Source organism: Oryctolagus cuniculus, chromosome 1 (genome assembly GCF_051225735.1).
Source record: "Oryctolagus cuniculus isolate XC-2025 breed Fujian yellow rabbit chromosome 1, ASM5122573v1, whole genome shotgun sequence".
NCBI lineage: Eukaryota > Metazoa > Chordata > Mammalia > Lagomorpha > Leporidae > Oryctolagus > Oryctolagus cuniculus.
Window position 1 is genome coordinate 177,727,147 of NC_142867.1, and position 21,301 is coordinate 177,748,447.

Sequence of the window (21,301 nt, forward strand, 5' to 3'; positions counted from 1 at the left end):
TAATTACAGGGCACCTGTCTAATGAAATTTAATGGATTTAAAAGAAGACAAAGACTCAAATACAATAGTAATGGAGGACTTCAATAACTCACTTTAAGCAATGGACAGATAAACCAGACAGAAAATCAGTAAGGAAACAACAGTCTTAATCAACACTACAAACCTAACAGCTATTTACAGAGCATTCCACCCTACAGTCACAGAACACACATTCTTCTCACCAATGCATGGGGCATTCTCTAAGACTGATCACATGCTAGGCCATAAAACAAGTTTCAGCAAGTTCAAAAAAATTGAAATCATACCATGCATCTTCTCAGACCACAATGGAATGAAACTGGTAATCAACAACTAAGGAATCCCCAGAACATATGCAAACACATGGAGACTGAACAACAGGCTCCTGAAAGAACAGTGGGTCACTGAAGAAATCAAAAAATTTCTGGAGACAAATGAAAATGACAACAAACATATCAAAACTTATGGGATACAGCAAAAGCAGTGTTAAGAGAGTTTGTAGCAATTGGAGCCTACAACAAGAAATTGGAAAGCTACCAAATAAATGAGCTATAAATGCATCTCAAGGATCTAGAAAACAACAGCAAACCAAACCCAAAACTATCAGGAAAAAAGATATAATTAAAATTAGAGAAGAAATCAACAAAGTCGAAACCAACAAAATAATACAAAAGATCAGCAAAACAAAGAGCTGGTTTTTCAAAAAAATACATAAAATTGACTTGCCACTGGCCCAACTAACCAAAAATAGGAGGGAGAAGACCCAAATTAACAAAATCAGAGATGAAAAAGGAAATGTAACAACAGACACCACATAAAGAATGATCAGAAAAGAACTATATGCCAACAAAACTGGAAACCTAGAAGAAATGGATAGATTCCTAGGCTATATGACCAACCTAAATTGAGCCATAAAGTCATAGAAAACCTAAACAGACAAATAACTAAGACAGAACTCGAATCAGTAATAAAGACCCTCCCCACAAAGAAAATCCCAGGACTGATGGCTTCAACACTGAATTTTACCAAACATTTAAAGAACTTATTCCAATTCTTCTCCAGATATTCAAAACATCAAAAAGAAGGGAATCTTCCCAAACTCTATGAAGCCATCACCTTAATTACTGAACCTGGAAAAGATACAACAGACAAAAAGAACTACAATCTCTCTGATGAAGATAGACACAAAAATCCTCAACAATTGAATCTAACACATTAAAAAAATCATCCACCCGGACCAAGTGGGATTTATTTGTGGCATGCAGGGATAGTTCAACATTCACAAATCAAAGTGATGCATCACATTAACAAACTGAAGAACAAAAACCATATGATTATCTCAATAGACAGAGAAAGCTTTTGACAAAATACAACACCATTTTATGATGAAAACTTTAAACAAATTGGGAACAGGAAGAAACACTGCTCACCACAATCAAGGCAATTTATGACAAACCTACAGCCAGTGTCCTATTGAACAGGAAAAAATTGGAAGCAATTCTACTGAGATCAGGAACCAAACAAGGGTGCCCACTCTTATACTTCTTTTCAAAGGAGCTAAAATCAACCCTTGGAGCAAGGACAGGCTCTTCAACAAATGCTGCTGGGAAAACTGGATTACCACATGCAGAAGCATGAAGCAAGACCTCTACTTGACACCTTGCACCAAATTCCACTCAAAATGGACTAAAGACCTAAATCTATGACCCGACAACATCAAATTACTAGAGAACATTAGAGAAACCCTATAAGACATCCACATAGACAAAGAGTTCTTGGAAAAGACCCCAGAGGTACAGCAATTAAAGCCAAAATCAACAAATGGGGTTTACATCAAATTAAGAAGCTTCTGCCCTGCACATAAATAATCACAAGGTAAAGAGACAACTGACAGAATGGGAGAACATATTTATGGGGCCGGCACCATGGCTCACTTGGTTAATCCTCTGCCTGCAGTGCCAGCATCCCAAATAGGCACCCAGTTCTAGTCCCGGTTGCTCCTCTTCCAGTCCAGCTCTCTGCTGTAGCCCAGGAGGGCAGTGGAGGATGGCCCAAGTTCTTGGTTCCCTGCACCTGCATGGGAGACCAGGAGCAAGCACCTGGCTCCTGGCTTCGGATCGGCGCAGCATGCCGGCCATAGCAGCCATTTGGGGAGTAAACCAACGGAAGGAAGACCTTTCTCTCTATCTCTCTCTCACTATCTAACTCTGCCTGTCAAATAAAAAAAAAGAACATATTTGCAAACTATGCAACTGTCAAAGGATTAATAATCAGAATATATAAAGAGATTAAGAAACTCAACAACAAAACAAACAACCCAGTAAAGAAATGGACAAAGGACTTAAACAGACATTTTTCAAAAGAGGAAATCTAAATGGCCAACAGACACATGAAAAAATGCTCAGGATCACTTGCTATCAGAGAAATGCAGATCAAAACAAAAAAGGTTTTACCTCATCCCCATTAGAATGGCTTTCATATAGAAATTAACAAACAACAACACTGGTTAGGATTTGAGAAAAGCTACCCTAATCCACTGTTGGGGGGAATGTAAACTGGTAAAGCCACTATGGGAGACAGTGTGGAGATACCTCACAGGTCTGAATATAGACCTTCTATATGACCCAGCCATCCCACTCCTGGGAATCTACCCAAGGAAAATGAAATAGCACATGAAAGAGCCATTTGTATCTCCATGTTTATTGCACCTCAATTCATAATAGCTAAGACATGGAATCAACCTGAATGCCCCTCAATGGAAGACTGGTAAAAGAAATTATGGGACACGTACTCTATGGAATACTACACAGCAGCGAAAAAAAAATGAAATCCAGTCATTTGCAACAAAATGGAGGAATCTGGAAAATACCATACTGAGTGAAATAAGCCAGTCCCAAAGGGACAAATATCATATGTTCTCCCTTATCTGTGACAACTGATCACCTAAAAGGAAATCTATAGAAGTGAAACTGAAACTATGAGAAGCAATAATTGGGAATAGCCCTTCTCTCCACTGTTGACGAACAGATTCTTATTCTATATTTTTGTTTATCTTTTCCTTTATAATACTTTCCTTATCTTTTTCTCTTTAACACAATTCACTGAACTCTATAATTAACATAGAGGTAATCATATATGTATAAAGTTAAATGTAAACAGATCTTAGCAAAGAACAAGTAAGGAGAAAGGAATCAGGGGGAGGATGGTGGGCACAGTGGGAAGAGTTACCAAGATCTTAAAGTTGTAATTGTGTAATGTATGAAGTTGACAACTGTAAAGCAGTATAGTCCTACATACACTCATAAGAACTTCTTTTTAATGGTACAACTTAACAACTAGCCATAAGACCCCCAAATCCCTTAAGGGGGCTGATAAAAATAACAACTTAAGTGTTATAAAGATCAAATGGATAGGAACAAGTGGTAAAGGGACCACATAGATAGGATCAAGTGTAAAGTGATCATATAAATAGGACTAAGTGTTTGAAAACAACAATAGACAGAATTAAAAATGAGTGAAGGCTCCAACATAGGAAGCAGTCCATACAGTAGACTCATAGAATGACTATAGCTTTAAGTAGCACTCTGACCTCAGAATCAGCCCTAAAGGCATTCCAGTTTAGCTGGAAAGCCCAGGAGGAGCATTTCAGGCATGGAAAGCCAAGACACTGTAGGAAAAAAAGGTCCTACATAAAGGACCCCTTTGGGTGAGACCCCAGTGGAAAGAAATCACCACCAAAGAAGGATGTACTTTTCTCTAAAGGGAGGAGAAAATTTCTACATTGCTTATGGCCTTGTTGAGCTAGTGGATCCAAAATGCTTCCATAGCCAAGGCAACTCATGTCAAGAGCCTTGGATGATCACTGATGTCATACAAAACAATGTAATTTGTTAAATAAACAAGAATCACTGTGTGCTAACTTCTCATGCAGGACCTCTGTCCCCAAAGAGTTGTACTGTGAGACCTAATAGTAAAACTTGTTCTCAAGAATCACCTCCATTTACTATGTCTCATAAGTTAGTTATATCTAAGAGCTCACAAGAGATGTACCATCCTTGAGTTCTTCTTTAAAGACAATTAAGTTTCTAAAAGAAAAGAAAGAGGAGGAAGAAGGGAAAAGAGGAAGGGGAGGAAAAAAGCAAAATCACCTTCGAGAAGCAATAACATAGAATATCCCTTGTCTACACTGTTGAGGAACAGTTCTGTTAGTTTTTTTATTCCATTCTTTTTTATTTCTTTCTTTATGTTTCTTTATCTTTCTCGGACTAAACAGGAGAGGGAGGAGAAATGGTGGAGAGTGAGGTTGAGCAGGTACAGTGGGAAGAATTATTATGTTCCTAATGTTGTGTTTATGAGATACATACATAAAAAAAAACAACACTGCACACTAGATGTCAAACAAGAAAATAGTTAATTCACTAAACAGAGTATATGTAACTATTAAAGGCTATAAACACCAAGTTTTTAGTCATAAAAAATGTTTTTTGTTAGTTTTTTTAAAAAAGATACATAATTATATGTAATTCTATACCTGATTAAAACTACTTTGAAATTACACAGGTATAAGAAAATAGAATTATATTAAAGCTAATGAATGCTTCTCTTTCATTTCTAAACCTCTCATAACTTTTAAAAATTCAGTTCATAATTAGGTAATATGTTCATAAATACATCACTTACATTAAAAATATACTTACTGTAATGATGCCAATCAGTTGCGTATAAAAGAGTCCAGTTATTCCAACTAACATAGTAATGCCCATAAAAGCAGCTAGTCTCATTATGGCCAATTCATGTCTAACAACAAAGAGGTCCTATTAAAAAAAGAAGAAAAAGAAAGTCTTAAAAACAATTTGAAGAGTTTCTTACGGTTGCAATATTCAAAACTCAGGCCATACATGCCTCCCTTATTGTTTTAAAAGAACAACCTCCTTCTCTATTTTTTGTTCCACTTTATAAATATTTGAAAATTTCAAAAATAACTTTTTAATTTATAGTATCAAGCTAACATATGTCTTTACTATGCTAATGTGTCAAAAAAAAAAAAAAACCACTCAATCCTAGAGTTTCAAGTTAGCTTTGTCCATTTTTTAAATTACTTGTGGCCCAAAAGAGCCCACACAAAACAAACAATGACAATGACAACATTAAACCATAAACCAAAACACAGATGGCAAACAATCTTTGGTCTACAAAGGAAATTTTATTATTATACTGCTAAACAGTTTGAATGCACAAGCATTTTCATGTCTTGAACCAGAAAATCAGTTTTTCTCCCCAGCATGCCCATTTCTCCTTCTGGTCTAGGTATTCCTTGATGTTTCTACAGAATCTGGGCACACATCCATCCATGTGTGTCACATATCATACTGTCTTGGAATTTTGCAATGTTGAGTGCTCTCTAAATCCAGGTTGGGGAACATCTGACCCATAGGCCATATGAAGCCTGCAAGATCATTTGGTTTTGCCTTTACCAAGGCAATTACAGGTGGGACTCAAAATTCAATAAAGCAATATCAAGCTAATTTTTACCTTGATAATTTTGTATGGCCCATGAATGATGTTATAAATATCCAATGGTCCTTGGCAGAAAAAAGGCTTTCCATCCCTTCTCTAAATAAATCACATATTTCCTGAAGGATGGACCATGTCTTTAAATGTCTACAATGCAGCAGAGTGTTTGGCAGTGGTGGCTGGATGATCAGATAAAGACTGAAATGAAGAGAGCTGTTCTGATGATTCCTTTATGTTTGTTTTCCCTGCATTTTGAATGAGTTCTGTAATTTCTTGGTATCCAGGTCTCATGAGTAAACCAAAGATAGTGTGGTAGAAGGAAAGGAAAACATGCATTTCATCCACCCTCACTGTGGTTACCAAACAGACCAGAGGAGAAACAGAGAGAGCCCGGAAAACTAAGACATCTCCTGGAAGCCTGGGTTGCCAAACTTTGGAATAAAATTTCCACACTGGATAAAAACAAGTGGATGGCAAGGACCCCCAAAACACAACCATTCATATGCTTTCTTGTATATTGTTTCATGTTGGTACTGTGGTATCAAGACCAAAAATAAGGAGGCCACTAAAGGTAAGATGTAAAGTTTTTTGTGTTATCACACTGATCACCAAACTCAAGCAAAAATCTGGTTTCACATACAAATTACTTACTCACTAGCCTGGGAAAACCTAAAATTCACCAACATAGTTAAGTTGTTATGTATCATTCAAGTATTAAGGAACCAATTCAATCCTTCAATAAAAAGAACTTAATCCAGAATCCTTATAAAATATATAAAATGACAAGATAGGGCTACAATGATACACTAAATTAAGTACAGTAAGCTCTGCTATAATGCTGTTTGGAAGTATCAATTTTTTCCAATATTATTAATATATTCACAATTTTAGCCTAGCAAGAATTTGTATTTCTTGTGCATGATTTTATCTGAGAGAAAACCTAGATGAACACAGAAAACTGCACCCACCATTCCAACATCTCCCAGCAACCTGTCTATCACCTATGATGAGCCATACCCATCCATATCTGAGATTTACAACTTTCCCTCCAATTTCAGAGAGCTTCTGTCACTTCACAAGAACTCATTCTACAACCCTTCTGATGCCTACTTCCACAAGAAAACCTCAGGTGTCCTTCAAGGCAAAGCACTGTGCTTACTGTATTATTTATGTACTTTTCAAATATTCACCATGTATAAAACTGTTGACCAATGGCAATTTATAAATGTCAGGGATGCAGATGAGACCCAAAAGATCTACTTATATTTCTCATTTTGTTATATTTTATATTCATTTAAGAGAAAGACATGTAAATTTATATATGACTTAAAAAAATCTTTAGGGGCTGGCACCAGCATCCCATATGGACACTGGTTCATGTCCCAGCTGCTCCTCTTCTGATCCAGCTCTCTGCTTATGACCTGGGAAAGCAGTGGAAGATGGCCCAAGTGCTTAGACCCCTGCAGCCATGTGGGAGACCTCAAAGAAGGTCCAGGCTTCGGACTGGCTCAGCTTCAGCCATTACAGTCATTGGGGAATGAACCAGTGGATGGTAGACCTTTCTCTCTGTCCCTCCCTTTCTCTGTCTTTAACCCTACCTCTCAAATAAATAAAATCTCTTAAAAAATCTTTAAAAATTGATTTTTATCACTTTTACATTTTCAAAAATCAATTGTATTCCAAGTTCACATGTGCATAGTTATCAGCAACAGCACTAAATTCATATTTGAGCTATTTAAAATTGTTCTCCAAAATACATCTTTAGTTCTTAGATTCTTATAGGGAGAGCACTTTTTGAATCCAGAAGGTGGCTTAGGAAATTTTATCCAATTCCCAAGAACCCTTTCATATTGAAGATCTTTACTATACAGTTACAGGTTGAACTACATCTCCAAATTCCTATACTGAAGCCTCATCCCCAATAGCTCAGAAAGAGGCCCTGTTTACAAACAGGGCATTTATGTGAGTGATTAAATCAAAAGGAGAAGCCGACGCCGCGACTCACTAGGCTAATCCTCCGCCTTGTGGCGCCGGCACACCGGGTTCTAGTCCCGGTCGGGGCGCCGGATTCTGTCCCGGTTGCCCCTCTTCCAGGCCAGCTGTCTGCTGTGGCCAGGGAGTGCAGTGGAGGATGGCCCAAGTGCTTGGGCCCTGAACCCCATGGGAGACCAGGAGAAGTACCTGGCTCCTGCCATCGGATCAGCGCGGTGCGCCTGCCACAGCGCGCCGGCCGCGGCAGCCATTGGAGGGTGAACCAACGGCAAGGGAAGACCTTTCTCTCTGTCTCTCTCACTGTCCACTCTGCCTGTCAAAGAAAAAAATAATAATAACAAAAAAAAATAAAAAGGAGACATCTTGGAGTAGGCACTAATCCAATCTGACTGGTGTTCTTATAAGAGGAAATCTGCAGAGATTCCAGGGATTTTCCACGCAGAGGAAAGACCACACAAGGATATAGCAAGGTGACCATCCATAAGCCAAGGAGAGAGGCCTAATAAGAAACCAACTCTGCTGACAACTCAATCTTGGACTTCTAGCTGTCACACTGAGAAAATGAATTTCTGAGGTGTTTTGCTATAGCAGCCCTAGCAAACTAACAGTCAACAAATGTATTTCTCTCTTGTTCTCATTGTTTGTGAAGAAATACATATATATCCAAAGGTATAAAACATATTTTCAGTTTAAAGGAGAGTCACGCTGTCCTCTCAAGAACAGGAACACTGGAAACCACCCACACCTTCTCATGTATTCCTTCCCTATCCCAATCTTTCATTCACCCCCTCCCTAAAGGTAAAAGCCACTGATTCATTCTTTACACTAGCACACTGCAAGTATCTTCACCCACTCTGAAGACCACCTGTTCACTCTCTCGCTGGCACCTTCTGATAAACCCAAGGTCTAAATTGTAATGCAGTCCAGCTTATCTTTACTGTGTTTGTGTATTTCCCAACCCTTAAGTAATCATGACATTTTCTTACACTATCTTCTAAAGCCCTTACAAGCTTCATAAGTTTTGCCTTTAATATTTATATCATGAATCCAAGTACACGTGATGCTATTCTTTTGTACAGAGAAAAATAGCAATCTGATTTTAGTTTTACTATATGGATATTCAATAATACCAGGAAGATTTTTTTAAAAACTCTGTCTTCTCAGTGATCAGAGATCAAGGATCCGTACATACATGGATCTGACTTGGGCTCTTTATTCGATTCACTTAATTTATTTGTTTACCTTGAAACAGTGATCCACATCTTAGTTACTATGGCTTTATAATAAGCCTTGATGCCTGGTAGGCCAAGTCATTCCATCTTGTTCTTTTCTAAGAACGTCTTGGTTATGCTGGACAATTTGTATTGCCATAAAAATATTTAAAGTTTGATTTGCCAGGTTAAAATACACTCAGGAATACATTCGCATATAACATTCTTTCCGCTAGGTTTCATAAGTTTCCCACTAGGGTTTCTGTAATTTTTTGACCCGATTTAGTTAAGAAACTTCTTAGGTTTTGCTTCTTTTATAAATGACATTTGCTATTAATTTCAATGTCTAACGGTTTGCTAGCATAAACTGATTTTTTAAAAGTATTTGATAGTCACATTTCTTTTAATTTTCTAAAAAGTCCATGATCTATGGATAGATTGTTTCCAAAACTATATCACCTAACAGTACTGACAGTTTTATTTCTTTAAGCAGTTACACCTTTTCTTTCTAATTCTTGCTTTTCTGCAGTGTCTATTCTAGCAATATGTTTAACAACAATGGTGATGGTGGGCATCAATGCCTTGTCCTCAAACCTGGAAGGAAAGAAATCAACATTTCATCTTAGCAAGCTATGGCTCCCTTAAGTTTGTTTTTTGGAAATCTCATATCTTTTATGTGATTACAGAAGTTTTCCTCTGGTTTTGGCTTGCTAGGAGTATACAACATGAATTTTATCTTTGCCTTTATACACTGAAATATTCACTTGAATGTTTTCTGTTAATGTGATAAAATACACAGATTTTATTATTTTTATTTACTTATTTGAGAAAGAGAGAGAAAGCACAAGAACAAGAGAGAGAGTGAAGGCAAGAAAAAGAAAGAACTTCTATCTACTGGTTATTTCCTAATGCCTGTAACTGCCAGAGCTCGGCCACAAACAGAGCTAGGAGCTAGAAACACAATCTAGGTCTCCCATGTTTGTGACAGGAACCCAATTACTGGAATCATCACCACTGACTCCCAGGATCTACATTTGCAGGAAGCTGGAATCAGGGGGCAGAGCTAGGAATCAAGCTAGGCACACCAATATGGGATGCAGGTGTCTGAATCACTAGGCTAAAAACTTGCCCCTACTAACTGAATTTCCAATGCGAAAACTATCTTTCATTCCTAGGATAAACTCAACTTGGTCAGGCTAATTATGTAGTTATACAACCAGATTCAGTTCGCTAATAATTTAAAAGTTGTTCATTGGTTGAAATGTGATCCCTGTTAAACATAAGAGTAGGAATAAGAGAGGGAAGAGATGTACAATTTGGGACATGCACAAGCCCTAAATGGTAGAGTTAGAAACATACCAGGGGACTCCAATTTAATCCCATCAAGGTGGCATGTACCAATGCCATCTCACCAGTCCAAGTGATCAATTTCAGTTCACAATTGATCATAATGAAAGGACTGAGAGTCAAAGGAAGCACATAAACAAGTCTAGTACCTGCTAATACTAACTGATAGAATAAATAAAGGGGAGAGTGATCCAACATGGGAAGTGAGATACTCAGCAGACTCATAGAATGGTGGATGTCCTAAACAGCACTCTGGCCTCAGAATCAGCCCTAAAGGCATTCCAATCTGGCAGAAAAGCCCATGAGAGTATTTCAGGCATGGAAAGCCAAGACACTCTGGCAAAAGAAAAAAAAACCCTAAATGAAAGATCTCTGTGAGTGAGATCCCAGTGGAAAGAACAGGTCTTCAAAGAAGGAGGTACCTTTCTCTGAAGGGAGGAGAGAACTTCCACTTTGACTATGACCTTGTCTAAACTAGATAAGAGTCGGTGAACTCAAAAGGCTTCCATAGCCTTGGAAACTCATTACTGGTGCATAGGGAGATTACTGATGCCATAGACAGGAGTGTCAATTTGTAAAGTCAACAACAGGAGTCACTGTGCACTTACTCCTCATGTAGGATCTCTGTCCTTAATGTGCTGTACATTGAGACTTAATGCTATAATGAGTACTCAAACAGTATATTTCGCTTTGTGTTTCTATGGGGGTGCAAACTGTTGAAATCTTTACTTAATGTATACTAAACTGATCTTCTGTAAAAAAAAAAAAAAAAAAAAAAGAAAGAAATTATCAATTCCCAACTTGACTCTCACTGGGATTAAACATGACAATAGGTCTGATCTGATTTCATCATCATTTTAAAAATCATCTATTATTTTTCACTTTATGTTTGTATGGGAGCAAACTGTTGAAATCTTTACTTAATGTATGCTAAACTGATCTTCTGTATATAAAGAGAATCGAAAATGAATCCTCCTGTGAATGGAAGGGGAGAGGGAGTGGGAAAGGGGAGGGATGCGGGTGGGAGAGACGATATGGGGGGGAAGCCATTGTAATCCATAAGCCGTACTTTGGAAATTTATATTCATTAAATAAAAGTTTAAAAAAAAAAAAGTTGTTCATTGGGCCAGCACTGTGGCATAGAAAGTTAACCTTCGCCTGTAGTGTCAGCATCCCATATAGATGCCAGTTCAAATCCTTGCTGCTCCTCTTCTGATCCAGCTCCCTGCTAATGCATGCACTCAGGAAAGCAGCGGAAGTGGGCCCAAGTGCTTGGGCTCCTGCACCCATGTGGGAGACCTGGAAGAGGTTCCTGGCTCTTGGTTTCAGATTGGCCCATCCCCAGCCATTGCAGTCATATGAGGAATAAACTAGTAGATGGAAGATACATCCATCTCTCTCTCCTTCGCTCGCTCTCTCCCCCCTCCTCCCTCTCTGCCTTTCAAATAAGTAAATAAACCTTTGTCTTTTAAAAAAGAGTTGTTCATATATGTTCATAATCATACTAACTTTATAGTTTTCCTTGATAGGTTGTATATCTAAGATATGCTAGCCACATAAAATGAGTTGGGGAGGGTAGCTTCCTCTTTTTCTATTCTTTCAGAGTTTGTACATTAAAAACAAAACTATTATTTCCTTTCATGTTTGACAGAATCAGAACTCACTGGAAAATCTATAAATATTCTTTGCAAAAAAAGTTTTCACTTCTCACTTATGATTACAGGACTACCCATGTTTCTAATTTCTTACCAAAGCAATTTTTTTCCTGATGCTGTCTGTGAATTAGAAAACAGTAACGTACAGATGTCAACTATCCAAACTGACATACAGAATTAATACAATTCTAGTAAAAGATCCCCTACAGGAATATTTTTGCTTGTTGTTTTGTAGGGATTGCTAATCTATTTCTAAATTTCACTGGAAAAAATAAACACAAAGAATGGCATAACCATCTTACATACAAAGAACCTGGGGGAAGGGTCTGTTCTACTCCACGCATGCTCAACAGGGCCAATGCTGCTTCCAAGAGGGAAAAAACTGGTTCTCAGAAACAGAAAAAATATCTTAGCTATTACAATGGCTTATGCCCCTACACAAATCAATAAATACTACCCAGAAAAATCTTATTCCATAGGAGTTAACTTTATGAAGAAGGAGAAAAATGTCTAAAAGGACTCCTTAGGAAGATAATGAAAAAAAGGCTGAAACTGCTGCTCTATGACATAGCAAGATGTATTATAAAACTAGGTATGATGACAATTTCGTACACCCACAACAAGAGACAAGAGACCAGCAGACTAGGGAAGAGGCAAAAACAGATACACACATATGTGGATGTTGATTTATGACAAAGAGCACTGCAGACAGAGGAGTAAAGAATTACGTTTTCTATAAATGATGCTAAATCAACTGGATAGTCGTCTGTGGAAAAAAATATGAAACACTGCCTTTATCCTTTCTCATAAACATCACAAAATTCAGTTCCAATGGGAAGAGAAAAAGTACCTACATGACAATATGGGAAAATTATATTGATGATTTGCACATATACAAGGAGAAATATAAACAAGGTTGCTGATGGTATTTCTAACAGCTCCAAACTGAAAACAATGTAAATGTTCACCAGCAGAATAAATTGTTTTATATTAAATAAATGAAGGATTAAATATTTATAGTAGTATTCATAGCAAGGACATTCAACTGTACTGTTACTTGTTTTATAATGTTTCTGAAAAGAGCCATTAGAAAATTCACTGGGCTTTGCAGTTATCTATCTATCTATCTATCTATCTATGTCTATTCAAGAAGCAGGTAGAGATAGATATCTTCTGGTTCACTTCCCAAATGTCTATGATGGTTGGAACTGGGTTAGCCCAAAGCCAGAAGCCAGGAATTCAATCCCAGCCTCCCACATGGGAAGTGGGACGCAATGACTTGAGCCATCACCACTGCTTCCCAGGGTCCCTGTTAGCAGAGGAGACCAGAGTTGGGAGTCGGAACCGGAATCAAATGAAGGTACTCTGATATGGGATTTAGGCACCTTAACCAGCATCCTGACAGGGCAAATGCATGGCCCTTTTAAAACATTTGTGCATTCTTCTATTTGTGCATTATATTTTATTACAGAAAGGGTACAAAAAATGAAAACAGTAAAGCAGAAAGTTGGTGAAATACTGATTATGAGAATATTTTAATTTTAGAATAGAAACAAAACATGAAAAACTCAAAATGTAAAATAAAGTTTAGTTATATAGGGTTTGTGAAAGGAGACACAAAAATGTCAAATAACATAAGAAAAGAACATTAGAGAACAAAAAAGAGAGAGGCAAGAGTCACAGCAGCCCTCTAACCTTATCTACGCTTTCTTCCTGGCTCATTCTGATCCCACCACATTAAGCTCCTTGCTATTTCTCAAATATGTCCAGCGAACGTCATATTTGTTCTGCCCAGAAAACTTCCCCAGCAATGCAGATGCTAATTCTCTCACTTTTTCAGGTCTCTGCATATATATCACCTTATCAGATATTTTCCCTTGACCAAAGTACAGTCAAGTCGTCTGTGTTTTTATGAGACTAGTCTGAGAAGCAGCGATGTGAGTATGTGACTGATTTATGATCGGCCTCCTACTGCTGGGTGTTCAGCCTCAGCACTACCAGCACTTGGGGCTGTCCCATGCACTGTAGGGTACGGGGAGCGCCCCAGGCCTCGACATGCTCGAGGCAGGCAGCACAGCCCGACTCCCAACAACAAAAATGCCTCCAGACATTACCTCCCCGTTGAGAAACTGTGTCATTGATAAGGGATTTAATTTTTCTGTTTTTCAAGAAGGAAAATAGCTTGTATCACATCTGAAATGTGTCAATGTGACCTCTCATAAAGACAGAGTAGCAGCCACTTTCACATGCAGAGGGTGTGCTCATGTGGTAGTTACTCTTCCATGAAAATGAGTAATTTTGCTTTAACCTTAAAACAAAATCCTATTGCATCTGTTTGGTTACCCACTTTCCAGAATGGCCCTTAGTTTAAGTTTATTATATTCTGAAATGTAGACAAAGAAGTTACAACAGGGTTATTCTCTACAACTCTCCTCACTCCCCCAGCCCTCGGGTAAAAGGCATTCTTCCAGCTTTACTACATCCTAATGGAAATTTATATCTACAGGGGAAAAAACACTGTACATGCTCTCTAATGGCTATCACTGAAGGTTCAGAATTCTTTGGTACACTTATGTATGCAACTGTGTTACAGGGTAAATTTCACTGGCATCTGACGGCCAAGCAGAAAAATTGTGTCTGCCTCACCAAATTTGCAGAAAAATTCTACAAAAGTTGGAATAATTCAATAAGAAAACAGGATAACATATTTACTTACTCTATTTACCATTTAATGCAATGCTACTGTGTTTGGTAAAAGTTCAAGAGTAAGACAAAGGTGCTGCCAGGTTTTAACCATTTAAACTCAAAAATAACTAAAACAGTCTTTCAGAGAATTAAGTACTGCTAACCCCCCATGCAAAATGCTATAATAACTGTGACTAAACATGTCATATAGGCACATTTAATGATGACATATTGTCAACCTGGTATTTCAGAGTAAAGGTAAGATTTATTACAAGGTCTCTGTTTCATCTGTCACTGAAAGCTTAGGAATATGTGACAAGCAGAACTGAAAATTGCTAGAAAAATAGCATTCTTAAACTGGTTTTCTCTACTAATATGAACAATATATATGATACTACTTCTCTCAAGTCAACACAAAAGTTGCCAAGGGACAAGATCTCCATCAGCATTTCAGGATACACAAACAAAAAGCCAGACTGCTTTCTTATGCACTTTAAAAATACTTTTGTTCTCATATTAATTACACTCTTCTTGGCTATCTGTGACTACTTTAGCCAAAACCGCAAAAAGTTAAACATATATTTCAGAATTTTATCCATTCTTCAGTGTCTACAATAAATAAATGATATTGTAGATATTAAAACAAAGGTTAAGCTTAAAGTATTCCTTTTAAATGTCAAATAAATAGAAATACTCAAATACTGATTTTATATATATATTTCAAATAGCAGAAATGCTCAAATACTGATTTTATATATGTGTCATATATATATATATACACTTCAAAATTGATTATATAAAAAAATTAAATTAAATCATAAAGGGACTTACCAATATGCAAAAACACCTACGACCAAATATTCTATTTCGACTCTGTTAGAAAAGGCTAGGCAAATAGTTGTACGGCACACTCCTACAGACCCTTAGCAACGCCAATAGACATCAGCCATTTGGAATAATAATAATGTATCTTCCTAGCAGAAGAGTTGGCTCTGCTGCTAAACATTATTTATTTTCCTGTTCTGAATATTGGCAGCATGTCCTTTATCCAAATTCTCTCTCCTCTCTTTCCCTTCTGTCACCCTATTCTCACAGCCTTAAATGCAGTTAGCATGTTGTTTGCTGCTCTTCATCTAAGAACAAGTTTAAAAGAATCAATCAGAAGTTATCCGAATCTATTTTGCCTGAAAACAATTTAAAAGCAGTAACTTTTAACTACGGTTTTATGTCACAAATGATTAGCTCCATGATTGTGAATACTAATGACCACATATAATTCATTAAACACACACACACACGATTTTCTCATGAAGAGAAGTAGTAAGCATTGCCTGCAATCTGACTGCTGGCTGATATATATTTTCAAAAGCATGTTTTATCTACCATAATGTCTTCAGAAGATGTACTAGAGTCTTTATTTTAGACAAACTACTAAAAATGGTTGCCTCAATGAAAAAACAGCAACGTATGACTCCACGAATCAGGAAGTTCAACAAGCTTCGTCTGAAGACCAGAACTTACAACACTCTTAATTTTGGGTTTTTAAATTTATTAGAGGTACAGAGACACAGAGACAGAGCTCCTATTCATTTGTTCACTTCCCAAATGCCTACCACAGCCAGGACTAGGATGGGCTGAAAACAGGAACTGGAAACTCAGTCCAGTTCTCCCACATGAGTGGCAGGAACCTAAGAACTTGAGCCATCACCTGCCGCCTATCATGATCTACTTTAGCAGGAAGCTGAAATCCAGAACCAAAAATGGGAACTGAACCCAGGCACTAAGAGCAGAGGCATCTTAACCAGCACCATACCCAGGAGGCCAAATGCCCAACCCCCCACATTAGTACATTTAAATCTGTGTTTAAATTTTTTAAATGCTAAAATAATATGGGGGTGGCTTCAAAGAGTATCCTATCAAGTGTTTTTTTCTGTGTTGGACAAGTTATTGAATCTGTCTGAATCTCACTTTAACTATAAATTGGAAACTACATTATTTATCCTTTCAGAAATATTTCTACTGAGTAGACAGTTCTCACTAGTTCAAATAACATACAAATCTGAAATAATAGAAAGTAAAAATTATAAAATATGACTAATGAAACATTCATGGATCAAAATGTAATTTAAGAAATTACACTTTAAGAAATTAAAATATATAATGATATCTACCTTCATATTTAACTAAAAAGCTGTAATTTTCAAGTATTGGTTTTGCTATACAACTATCAGACAAAAAATATTATAATTTAACAATATACCAAATTACTGAACATTTGTATTTTATCATTTACTATGACTATGTGACATACCCAAATATGAATCTTCCAAAGATGAAAGTTTATTTTCTACAATATCCATCCATTTTATTCACTTAAAATGTCAAAACACTCTCCAATCTACAGGTTATAAATCCTTACAATGGTTTTAATCACAGTAAAGTTTTACTGACTTTACAGAAAGTAAGACATTAGTTTCCCAAGACATTTTAAGTAAAATTCAACATTATATTGGTATGATAAATGCACATGATGGTCAAACTAATATAATGTCTAAAATTTGAAAAACCTTCCAAACATCTGAAAGCTTGCAATCTTTATTGATTGAGTGATTCTAACAAGAGATGTTTGATTTAGCCAGACCCATTAATGTAGAATTAAACTTACTACTCAAATTTCAGACATTTTTCTAAACATGCATTTCTTCTTAACACTAATTGAGAATTTTAGGACTTTTTACCTAATATTTTCAAAGAAGAAAGTAAATACTATTTTCAGGTTTGGGGCCCTTCTTAGTATAGAAGATAAATCAATATTTACAGCTTAAATAATAAATCCTAGGGGTAGATGCTCAGCCTAGTTGATAAGATGCCTGTGAACCACAATAGAATGTCTATTGCGTGTGGCTCAGGATTGTGACTCCAACACAGAGGTAATGACCCAAATAACTGGGTTCCTGCCACCCATGTAGAAGACATGCACTGAGAGTCCTGGCTCCCAGCTCTGGCCAGGCCCAGCCCAAGTCACTGCAGGCACTTGGGGAGCAGGCCAGTAGATGGAACCTTTTTCTTTCTGCCTCCCAAAGGAATGAATAAATATCTAAAACAACTTAAGGGACAGGCATTTGGCATGGGGATTAAGTAAGACTATACCCCATATTGAACTGCCTGAGTTTAAGTCATAACTCCATTTCTGACTCCAGCTTCCTGCTAATGTGCACTTTGGAAGGCAGCAGGTGACAGCTCAAGTTCTTGTATCCCTGTCACCTGAATGGTAGACCCAGATAGAGCTCTGGGTTCCTGGCTTTGGCCTGGCCCAGCCCTAGCTGCTGGAGGGTATTTGAGGAGGGAACCTGCAGATGGAAGCTGTCTCCATATACATTTCAAATAAATAAAAGGAAAGAAAAAATGTTAAAAACCGAAACAATCCTAAATTTCTGCACTGACTCATTATGCACTGTGAAGTCCTTACCTCCTACATCTCTTACCTCTTTCCCTTAGCAAAGAATATATTCAAGTATATCCTCCAAACTCCACATATAAAAATCTTTTGAAGAAAAACATATAAATCATTGAATATTCAATGACAGATGGATATTTTAAAACTAAAGAAGAAGAAATAAAAAAGTATCACATTACTGTCTAAAGGAGGGGTACTTGCAAGGACTACAAGAGTTTTTTCTGAAAACAAAGTGAAGAGAGAAATGAAAGAAAATCACTCTTCTGACTGTTCATTTCCCTACACTTGTGAGTAGCCTACTTTCTCTCAACTCTCTTTCCCATGAGAGTAACCATAATGTACCCATTTTCTACCGAATACAAGTGCTATTACAGTAACAGTCAAAGGGAAACCCTCTTTTCTTTTGTTTATTGAATAAACACTTTCACCTAAACAAAGCAAAATAAACACACACTTATGAGTTGTTAACATTTTCTTTTACAATCCAGAAGCACACAGCTTTGGAATTTAAAGATGGCTAGAAAAGATACTATGCTGCCATCTATCTACTGAACGTGTAAGGGAATGTAGACCAACATTTTCTTTTCAGTGGGACGTACAGAGAACAAAGGGGTCAAAGTCCATGACATATTTCACCTGCTTCATTACTGCAACAAAAAAAAGATGTACAGCGGTGACTACTATAATCTCCAAAGCCAGTTCAGGAACTTTTGGGGATCTTTATTCTACATCTCAAATAGTAGAAAACAATAGCAACAAGGTAAATGAATGAGGTTTCTGACACTATCTGGCAAGTTTACACATATAATCAAAACCTGGATATAGTTTGTCTGTTTGTTGTAGGGAAACATGAAAGAGGCACAGTGAAGGATTTATAAAAATCAACATCAGGCAAGAATACTTCAAGAATATTCCATTGTAATAATTATTGTTTTAAAAAGTCAATGGTAAAAATGGTGATTTTTAAAAATATATTTTGCTTATTTGAAAGGTAGAGTGACAAAGAAAGGAATGGGGGAGAGGGGAGAGGGGAGAGGGGAGAGAGGAGAGAGAGAGAGGAGAGAGGAGAGAGAGAGAGAATGAATTAATGAGTCTTCCATCTGCTGGTTCACTCCTCAGTTACCCACAATAGCAAGGCTGCAATGGGTCAAAATCAGGAGCCAGGTACTCCACCCGAATCTCCTACATGTGGGGGCAGGAACCCAAGCACTTGGGCTATGATCTGGTGATTCCCAGATACACTGGCAGGAAGCTGGATCAGAGCAGGGGTGAGACTTAATCCCAGGCACTCCAACATAGGATGCATTCAGCCAGGTTTTAGTTTGACCCAGTATACCACAACATCTACCTTGTTGGTGACTTTTATACAGAAATTCTTTTTCTACCATATAAATGTCACCTTTGAAAAAACTGTCATGGTAACAATAATGTTCCATCACTTCAATTTAGAAATACTTTCAATACAACTCGATTTTATTAACAAATTGTTCCGTGTCCAGAAATAATTTTCTTCATCTTCACATTTGGTTAAGTTTTACTTCACTTCACTAGGCTAATCCTCCGCCTAGTGGCACCGGCACACCGGGTTCTAGTCCCGGTCGGGGCACCGGATTCTGTCCCGGTTGCTCCTCTTCCAGGCCAGCTCTCTGCTGTGGCCAGGGAGTGCAGTGGAGGATGGCCCAAGTGCTTGGGCCCTGCACCCACATGGGAGACCAGGATAAGCACCTGGCTCCTGCCATTGGATCAGCACAGTGCGCCGGCCACACCGGCCATTGGAGGGTGAACCAATGGCAAAGGAAGACCTTTCTCTGTCTCTCTCTCTCACTCTCCACTCTGCCTGTCAAAAAAAAAAAAGTCCACCATGAATCTCATTCCCCAAAGTCAAACAACTCTTGAACCTTACAACTACAGAAATTTCATACTGCACAACTCCACAGAATATCATTTACATAGCCAATGACATGAACGTTATCTTCTGGAGTTGTACAATTAAGCAGCAATGATTAAAACCACCTGGGAAGAAAGTTTTTTTGAAAAAATGCTACTGCCATAGACATTTATATAGACAGGCTGTGTGAGACTAATCTTCCCTCCAAGAACATTATTAAAAGCCAGATAAGATCCAATTAATTAATAAAGAGCTGTTTGAAGATACTGGATAGTAGCCAAACTAGCCAGAACTTCAAAGGCCAAGATCCCTGAGCAAGTAGAAATGCACTAAGGTGAGCCTTACATGGTGCCCTGCTTTTTACCCTAAGCTACTTGCCCACTCATAAGCAACACTGCATGAAAGGCCAAGGACAATTGAAGATTCAGGGCATCCTGCAATTTCACAGGGCTAGGGAAACAACTGAAGGGCACAATTCACAGTAAACACCTGTTTTTCAGTTGAGACCTCAAAAGAACTGCACTATGGGGATAACGACAAATTGAAATCAATCCATCACAAAAACAAAATCAGCAATCATAAATCTTTACACAACAGCAATAAATGTGATAAACGCCATCTTCCAAAGAACTTCTGCATTAAGATCAATAGTCTGGGGGCCAGCGTTGTGGCACAGAAGGATAAGCCTCCCCCTGCTGCACCAGCATCCCATATGGGTGCTGGTTCATTTCCCAGCTCCTCCTCTTCCCATCCAGCTCTCTGCTATGGCCCGGGAAAGCAGTAGAAGATGGCCCAAGTGCTTGGGCCCCCGTGCCCATGTGGGAGACCCAGAAGAAACTCCTGGCTCCTGGCTTCAGATTGGTTCAGCTCCAGCCATTGCTGTCATTTGGGGAGTGAACCAGTGGATGGAAGACCTTTCTCTCTGTCTCTCCCTCTCTGTGTAACTCTATCTCTCAAATAAATTTAAAAAAGAATCTTTTAAAAAAGGGACCAATATTCTGTTATTTAACATTAGAAATAGTGGTTACACAGACCTGACTGGATTAACATGAGTTTTCTTGTATATTCAGTCAAACAAAAGAGCATATCTAGATAAAGAATCTATCAACCAGATCTTGTAAAATCTGTTAAACAAAACTTACCGGGCATGTCAGAACACAAGAGCAAATATACAGAAACGAAGAGACAAGAAGTCAACAGAAATGGACCAAGGAGGTCTCAAACTTGCAGTTAGCAGATGCAGACATTAAAATAACAGATTAAAAAAAATCAATCAAGGCAGAATGAGTTCTCACTTGAGAAAACTATAAAAAGAGTTTTAAAAAATGCCATCAGAAGTGATAAGTTAGCTTAAATCAAAAATTCCAAAACTGGCAAGAAAAGAAAAATAATGGATCAAATAGAAAATAGAAAGATGACAGAATTAACATCAGTTACAGTAAAAAATTTACTATTCCATTTTAAAACAATGCTTATTAGACTTGTTTTCTTTTGTTTTTGTTTTTAATGAACTAGCTGCTATTTATAAGACACA

The 21,301-nt window shown here is 37.6% G+C and overlaps 1 protein-coding gene across 9 annotated transcripts in view; it reads right to left on the reverse strand.

The window, feature by feature from the left end:
- The window catches only part of ZDHHC21 (zDHHC palmitoyltransferase 21), an 81,483-nt gene that overhangs the window by 24,044 nt on the left and 36,138 nt on the right, over positions 1-21,301 (reverse strand). For all 9 annotated transcript variants that reach the window (XM_051857808.3, XM_051857814.3, XM_089317239.1 and 6 more), the window contains one exon: positions 4,716-4,832. In XM_051857808.3, coding sequence (XP_051713768.3) covers positions 4,716-4,832 — 117 coding nt within the window. The remainder of the gene's footprint in view (positions 1-4,715; positions 4,833-21,301) is intronic.